General features: G+C 40.0%; 1 protein-coding gene across 1 annotated transcript in view; it reads right to left on the reverse strand.

The window, feature by feature from the left end:
- Positions 1-8406, reverse strand: part of MYO3B (myosin IIIB) — a 642969-nt gene that overhangs the window by 275867 nt on the left and 358696 nt on the right. The window contains exons 24-25 of the mRNA XM_006878970.1: positions 5004-5081; positions 1743-1948 (exon numbers count right to left, since the gene is read on the reverse strand). Coding sequence (XP_006879032.1) covers positions 1743-1948; positions 5004-5081 — 284 coding nt within the window. The remainder of the gene's footprint in view (positions 1-1742; positions 1949-5003; positions 5082-8406) is intronic.

Here is an 8406-nt window from a genome sequence, read left to right on the forward strand (position 1 = left end):
GGATAGACTCAAAGTCATATTTTGGTTCCCGTGGATTTGGTTTAGGAAAGTTAATTTCTTTCTGTGCTTCAATTTCCTAACCTGTAAAATGGGGATGATAATAGAGTCTGCTGCTGAAGTGGTATCCATTTCCTAAACAACATGCCTCTGGGAACTTTATGAACTTTGATAAATGCCAGTAATTATAGAAAGGCTTCAGGCATTTTATTCATAGGGTCACTATGAGTCGGCAATCAACAATATGAACAATAGAGTCTACCTTACAGTGTTGTTATACAGACCAAATGAGGTAATGTATTTCAGAACTCTCACATTGTCTTTGAGTCGGTTCTAATTTGTAGCTGACCTTTCAGTAAGTTTTCAAGGCTGCAAATGGAACAGGAGGAGGCTCTCCTTCTCTTGGAACAGCTGGCAGATTTGAACCAACAGAGAAGTACAACCTTTGGGTTAGTGGTGCATGCTCTATGGACTATGCCACAAGAGCGCCCTGCATTTTAGAAAGATGTGATGTAAATATGAGATCCTGTATAATACTTATATATAATGGCAACTCTGATGGCCTAGTGGCAGAAAGCTATACTGCAATCCCAACAGTGCATGGTTCAAATCCATCAGCTGCTCTGAGGGAGGATGGGCAATCTCCTCCTGGGTGAATTACTGTCTCTTAAAACACACTGAATTGTGTCATTTATGAATTGGTTCTGACTGTGGACAACAAGATATACAAATAGGGAGCTCTAGTGATGGCTAACAGGTGGCTTAGTGGTAAGGAGTTATGCTGCAAACTCAACACCGTACAGTTTGAACCCACCAACTTCTCCAAAGGAGAAAGATGGGCAATGTCCTGCTGTGTGATTTACAACCTCAGAAAATCCACTGGAGGGTCAGCTATGACTCAGTTCTAACTCCACAATATTCAACAACATAGGGCGCACACCAGGGATGTGTCCTGTCTCCATACCTTTTCAACCTGTATGCAGATCAGATTATCCGGGAGGCTGGGCTCTATGAGGAGAAATGTGGGGTCAAGATTGGTGGAAGATCTATCAACAATCTATGTTATGCAGATTACACAACCCTGCTTGCTGAAACTGAGGAAGACCTGAAGTGCTTGCTGCAGAGGGCCAAGGACTGCAGCCTTCAATATGGATTGAGGCTCAATGTCAAGAAGACAAAGATTCTCACCACTGGGCCAATTGACAGCATCAGGATGGATGGGAAAGAGATTGTGATTGTTCATAGCTTTAGTATGCTTAGTTTCAAAGTCAACACTCTTGTCACCAGTAGCCAGAAAATTAAAAGACACATTTGCCATAGGAAAGTCTGCTGTGAGGGACCTCTCCAAAGTACTGAAGAGCAATGGTGTCTCCCTGGAGACTAAGGTGCATCTGATACAGGTCATGATCTTTGCTATCAGGTGAATTGGAACCATCTACCTTTGAGTTGGCAGTACAACTCCTTACCCACTAAGCTCCCAGAATCCTCCCGTAAACCTATAGAACTCTATATGTATAAAATATATACTGTAGCTAGGAGTGTAATTCCTCCAGACTCTTGCAGTTTCATTCTAGCTAGAAGAACATGCAAAAATATTACAACATTCAAGTTAGAAATGGTGGCCAATAAATAGCTAATGACCTAGTTGGAGGGAAAATGAACAGGAGGAACAGATCCCAGGAAGGATGAGTGGCCAGGATAGAGGTATATTTGATATCATGCAGTTTCAAAGATGCCAGCCTGACCTTTTCACGAACTCTTCAAAGGGAATACGATGGGAATATCCCTGTTGGCGAATGCTGACTGTCTCCAGGATCCCTGTGGAGCGGAGCTGGGCTAGCACTCTCTCCTGGGAGAACTTCAGAGCTTCTCGGTCATCATTGGGCTTAATACAGCGCACAAAGTGAGGCTGTCCCACGACCATTTTGGAGAGCAGATCCATCAGAGAATACTACCAGGAGAAAAAACACCACCACCACGTATGTAGTTACATGAAATTACTGCTGCGAAATCTACCTACCAGTTGATTCTGACTCCTGTACCAGAGTAGAACTGTGCTGAGTAAGGCTTTCAGTGATTTATCAGAAGCAGATTCCAGGAAGAGTCTTTGGGTCTCAAACCTCAAGCCTTTCAGTTAGCAACTATGTACCTTAACTGTACCTAGGGACTCCTCCACAGTGCAATAGAACGTCCCAGGCCTATAGAGATATCTAGCATAGTTATAGGTTTGTGAATAATTCATGGTGCTCTGTGAGGTAAACAGAATAATTTCTAACCAGTATTTATAGCTATCTGAGGATTCAAATGTGTTCTTAATGTTTAATCACTATTGTTGTTTTTGTTAGGTGCCATCGAGTCTAGTGCTACTCTTAGCGACCGTATGAACAACTGATCTGAACCCTATCCTATCTTGTGCCATCCTCACAGTCTCTGACACATTCAAGCCCATTGCTGCAGCCACTGTGTGAATGCACCCGGTTGAAGGTCTTCCTCTCCTTGTCATCCCTTACCAAGCATGATGGTCCTCTCGTTGGCCAAGCAATATCCCATGTGGCAGAAATGTGTTTGAGAATATGCTCCAGTTTACTCCACAGCTCTGTCAACAGAACTAGAATACCCATCTCTGGTCTTCCAAGATGATATCTACAAGATATTTCTGAATTTAAAATGTCTATCTTATGGGCATCAATTGTTGTTTCTTTGGCTTAAGAATCATCAAAACCACTAAGCGTCATCAAGGAGACTAAGAAGTTCTTACTGATACTATATACCATCTATAAACAGTTGAGTGGAAAATACAAAAACAAAGAAATAGAGAATAAAGCAAAAACAAAAATTAAATGAATAAAGACATATTAATGAACATTAATGAAGCGTCAGGATTAAAGGAAGAATCAACACCAAGATGACACAGTCTTGCTTGTAGAAATTGAAGATGCCTTGAAGAAGATTTACTAAAGGAGATCAAAGACTACATTCTTCAATATGAATTACATTTCCACATTGAAAAAACAAAACTCTTCACCACTAGATCAAGAGGCAACATCACAAAAGATGGAGAAGATTGACATTTCAATGGTTTCATTTTACTTGTATGCACAATCAGCACCCATGGTAGTTAAAAACAGTCAAGAAATGAAAAGATATATTGCATTGGGCAAATATGCTGTCAAAGACATCTGTAAGGTGCAAAGGAGCAAGGGTGTCAGTTTGAGGACTAAGGTGCTAATCCAAGCATGACATTTTCAATTGCTTTGTATACATACGAAAGATGAACAACAAATAAAACCACAGATGAATAGATGTCTTTAAATTGTGTTGGTGAAGAGTGTTGATGATTCCATGGACTACCAAATGAATAAACCAATCTGTTTTGGAAGAAATACAACCAGATGCTCCTTAAAATGATGGTAAAACTTTTGTCTCACTTACATTTTGGACAAGTTGTCAGGAGGGGTAAGTCTTTGGAAAAAGATAGCACCTTGGGAAAGGAGGAGTGTTAGCAAAAGAGAGAGCTTCAATGAGACAGACAGAAACAATGGCTAAAACAGTGGGCTTTAAGCATGGTGGCTACAGTGAGCATGGAGTAGGATAGATATGGTTCAGATCTGTTGTTCAAAGGGTCACTATGAGTTGTAGTTGATTTGATGATACCTAACAACAATGAAGATCAACTAATCTATTCCAAGAGCTCAGTACAGGGAACACACAGCAGGAGATAATGCAAAGACATAAAAACCAGATGAGAGCTTGTATATGGAAAGCCTCAATTGTTTCTCAGAGCATTCATTTTTGGAGCTTCTCTTTTGGACATGTCTTTACAGCCAAGTTATAAATCATGTAGTGGCTCAGCTCATTCTTACTGAACAGAAATAATGGTGTTTTCTCTTGCCAGTATGCCTTAATTTTCAGATTTAACTTTGGAGATCTACTGGTAAACCGCAAAGCTTTTTTTTTTTTTAAGGAAACAGCTTTTTATTTTTATTTTATTTTATTATTTTGTGTGTGTGTGTGTTGTGCGTACCGTCAAATCAGATCTGACTGGTACAGGAGGAGATTGTTCCTCCTTCTCCGGCAGAGCATCTGGTGGATTTGAACCGTGCACCTCTGGGATTACAGTGCAAAGCTTTATATTGAGGATAAACGTTGATGGTCATGACTATGTTTCTGAAAACCTATAGGCTAACTCTAATTATATGGTACAACAACAACAAATATACTGTTATGTCTTATTATGAGAGGAAGATTTTCAGTCAGATGGATTGACACAGTTACTGCAGCAAACAACTTGAATATATCAGAAATTATAAGGATGGCATAGAATAGGACAGAGTTCAGATCTGTTGTTCACAGGGCTGCTATAACTCATATTCGACCCAACGACATCCAAAAACAACAATAACAACAATAATATACACTTTCGATTTCACCTGATTTTTCTGACATAGTAAATACTGTGTTTAAGGATAGATTCTCTGCTCTAATTTTCTCCTCCTACAATACTTACAACTCCATCTTCCGTAAGTGGCTCTTTTTTGCTTTTGTTTTACTTTCTCTGTTGTATGGTGGTGTAGTCTGTAGGGAGTTGCAATGCTAACCCCCAAATGGCATCTCTCTGGTGACTCTGATTCACCAAGGGACCATGGGAGAAAAATGGGCAATCTTCTTGTATGTGGTTTAGAGGTAAGGAGTTTTACTGCCAGCCCAAAGGCATGAGGTTTGAATCTACCAGCTGGTCCTTGGGAGAGAGATGGGCTATTTCCTTCTTTATAATTTATGTCCACTGAAAACCCACTGGAGGATCAGCCACGAATCAGTTCCAATGGAATGATACATAACAACATAACCAGGAAAAGCCTACTTGAAGCTCAGTTAAAAGCTGAATTAACTTGAGGATATTAAGTTTTATTTTTTGTTATTTTTAATTGTACCTAGGCTACTTACAGTAAGACATAGCAAGTCATTTTCTAGAAGAAGATAGGATACAGAATAAGAAGAACTCTTACCCGGAAGTAAGAAGCCATGGTTTGCCTCTTCATGTTGGTAGTTTCTTCTGGATGCCTTATCACCTCCAGAGTGTCCACCTGGAAAGGTAGACAGAAATAAGTCATTTGAGGATACAGGAATCTGAAAGGCAATAGCTGTGAAGCCATTGAGTGTAGAACATGATAATTTTTTACATTATCATTATTAAAAGACTTTGTGACAAGTCTTTTTTTCTTCCCCCCCAAGACCTATCTTTTTATTCTTTTGGCAGTCCATGGGATATTCAATACTCTTCTCTAGCATCACAATTCTAAGGCATCAATTCTTCTTTTGTCATCTTCATTCACTGTCCAGCTCTTACTGATGTGGAGCAAGTGATTGAGAAGACTGTGGACTGAATCAGACACACCTTAATCTTGAAACTGACATCATTGCTCTTTAGCATGCTGGATAGGTCCCTAAAAGCAGACTTGCCCAATGCAGTCAAAGTCATCTGATTTTCTGACTTCTGGCACAAAGGGTGTTGATTGTTGATTAAAGCAGGAAGAAATAATTGATTACTTCAATACTTTTTTCATCCGTCATAATATTTACTATTGATTCTGTGGTGAGGACCTTTGTTTTCTTGATGTCGACATGTAATCCATACAAGGCTACAAGGCATATACAAAGCTTGTATGTATTACAAGGCTATAGTCTGCGATCAGAATTCTGATGGCCTAGTGGTGAGAAGCTGCTCTATAATCCTAACGATTTGAATCATTGCTCTTCAGCGCTCTGGGGAAGTCCCTGACAGTAGACTTTCCTAATGCAATTCATCTTTTGATTTCCTGACAGCTGGTGCAAACAGTGTTGATTATGGATCAGAGTCTCAGTCTCTTCTCTGTCTGTTATGGTGCTTAGGCACACCTTAGTTTTTATTTCATTTAAAGCTTTTTATTTGACTGAAGGTTTACTTATATTGGGTTGTTGTTGTGTTTTTTATTTTACTCAATGTTTACATAGACTTTGGATTTCAATTCATTCATTGTTGCACATTTTCCTCCCTACCCACCCTTCCCCCAGTTTGCTTTTCTCTTTGAAAAGTTAAAAAATAAAAACAACAAACAAAAAACCTCTCATTGTTATACAATCTCCCCACCCTCCCATCCCCAGACTACTCCATCATGCAGCTTTCATTCTGTACTCTTGTCGGTGACAAGTCTTTTTAAAGATACATGGTGGAAGAGAAAGATTTGCTCTGTTGAGCTGGTTTAACATGATTTCACTCTGTGAAGTGCTGTGTGGTCTCAGTGAAAACCCCATAACTGTTATTTCCACACTTCTCCCAGTTCAAATGAGCTTTATATTCAGCTCTCCAATAAGGCTACGTGAAACAAAACTGTTACTTTAAAGAAAACCAGGCAAAGAGCCATGAGGCTGGGTGATCACAAAGACATGGGCCAAAAGCCCAGGTTGTACCACAGAGAATTAGGCAAGTGTCAGTTGCCTTCCATATACTCAGCTCTGATGCAGCACATCTCCTGCTGCCCCCAGGTCCCATGAGCTCTCTGCAGACAGAAGTTTGCATACCAAATCGCTAGGGAACCCCATGGATACATATGTTCCAACTCATCTGTCGGTGACTACCTGCCTGCACTAGACAGGATTTATGAATGAAAACAATTGCAGGTATCAATTGCAGACAGCCTTCATTTTGTTATTGTAGTTCAATGACAAAAGCCCTGTTCCTACACACAAGAGATATTTGATTTTCAAAGTGCATGAATGCCATTTCAGTGCCATATCTACATTTCAGACGTGGTAGCTTCCCATCTGCTCCGAACAGGTGGCAAGGGTATGAAGCAGGAACGTTTGAACTGGAAGATGCCGCTGTCAGCACGGGTGTTCTGCTTGGTGAACTGCTGTCCAGGCAGCCCCCTCCCAGTGGGATGAGCGTGCCTAGAGCCTTGCTGGAGGTGGGAAAATAGATGCAGGGAGAGGGAGCTCCTGGAGGAATAAGGAGGCTTTCCCAAAGGGCCATTTAAGGTACTGTGTGCAAAATGGAAAGGAAATATTTCTATTTGAGTTTGATAAAGAAAATAGGCTCCTTTAAGAAAGGGACCAAATGTGGAGCTAAGTTTTCACAAGCTAGAAACAAAACCGAGAGAAGGAGCAGGAATATTACCTGAGTGAAGATATTGAAGATACACAGGGGGCAACTTTTAAAAAAATGGTTACAGCACTGGATGCAGCTTTAAAACCACCAGTCAATTTATATGCAGCTGAAAGCTTGTAGATTTGACTTTTATTTTTACTGAGAAAAAATAATTAAATGGAATCTTGTATGTTTAGAAAGAAGACTATTTAAATATGGAACAGTGGAAAACAAACACAAATATCTCCTCATCTGCTGATAAGAGGTGACTCTCACCACACTCCTCTGGTGGATCCACGCTGAAAGTTTCCTTTCTCACCCAGAGTGGATCAAGTCCTCTAAAAAAGATATTTCGCAGTGGTCCTTTACAATATTTGTTCATTTGTGAATGAGGTATTTCACTCAGCATAATGTCTTCCCGAATTATCTATGTTGTACAGTATTTTCCAAGTTCATTGTTCTAAAGTACTGTGTAATATTCAATTTTGTGACTCTTCTACAGTTTTTTCTTGTTTGGTTATGGCCATGAGGACTGCTTCCATCTCTTCATTACAGTCAATAATGCTACAATAAAGAGATGTGTGTACATACGTTCACTTCATAGCTCTGGTTTGATTAGGATATATTCCCTGTAGTACGATAACTGGAACAAATGAGATTTCTATTTCCAACTTTTTGAAAAAGTGTCAGATTGCCTTCCATAGAAACATTTTACATTCCCACCAAAAATGAATGTGAGTTCCAGTCTCTCCACACGCATGACAGCATTTGTTCTTTGCTGTCCTGTTGAACTTTGTTATTGTTGCTGGGGTGAGACGATATCTCATTGTTTTGACTTACATCTCTCTGATAGCTAGGGATTTTGAACATCCCACTGCGATAAAAATAGGACAGACATAGGTGAAGAAGAGCAGAAAGAATGAATAAATAAGGAATACTACAGAGATGCTGTACATAGGGTCGCTATACATAACAGGCAACTAAACAACACATAACAACAATAACATACTATAACAGGTTTGGAAGCAGGAGTGGCATCCACTTCCTAAACAACATGCCTCTAGAAACACTATGAAATTTGGTCGGGTTTGTGTCTTCTGGGTTGCAGCGCCCCCATGATACATCTTCAAGGATATGAACATGTACGGCCAAGCCCAATCAATAAGAGTGCATCTAAATTCCAAAATCAATCTCTATAATAGTCTATGTGTTTCCTACTGCCAGGGGGGCCCTTTAGAGTAGTGAGAGAAGATCTTCACCCTGAAACCCACAGCGTCCCTTTTCAG

The sequence above is a fragment of the Elephantulus edwardii genome, unplaced genomic scaffold, assembly GCF_000299155.1.
Source record: "Elephantulus edwardii isolate Elephantulus edwardi_28Jun2011 unplaced genomic scaffold, EleEdw1.0 scaffold00001, whole genome shotgun sequence".
Lineage (NCBI taxonomy): Eukaryota > Metazoa > Chordata > Mammalia > Macroscelidea > Macroscelididae > Elephantulus > Elephantulus edwardii.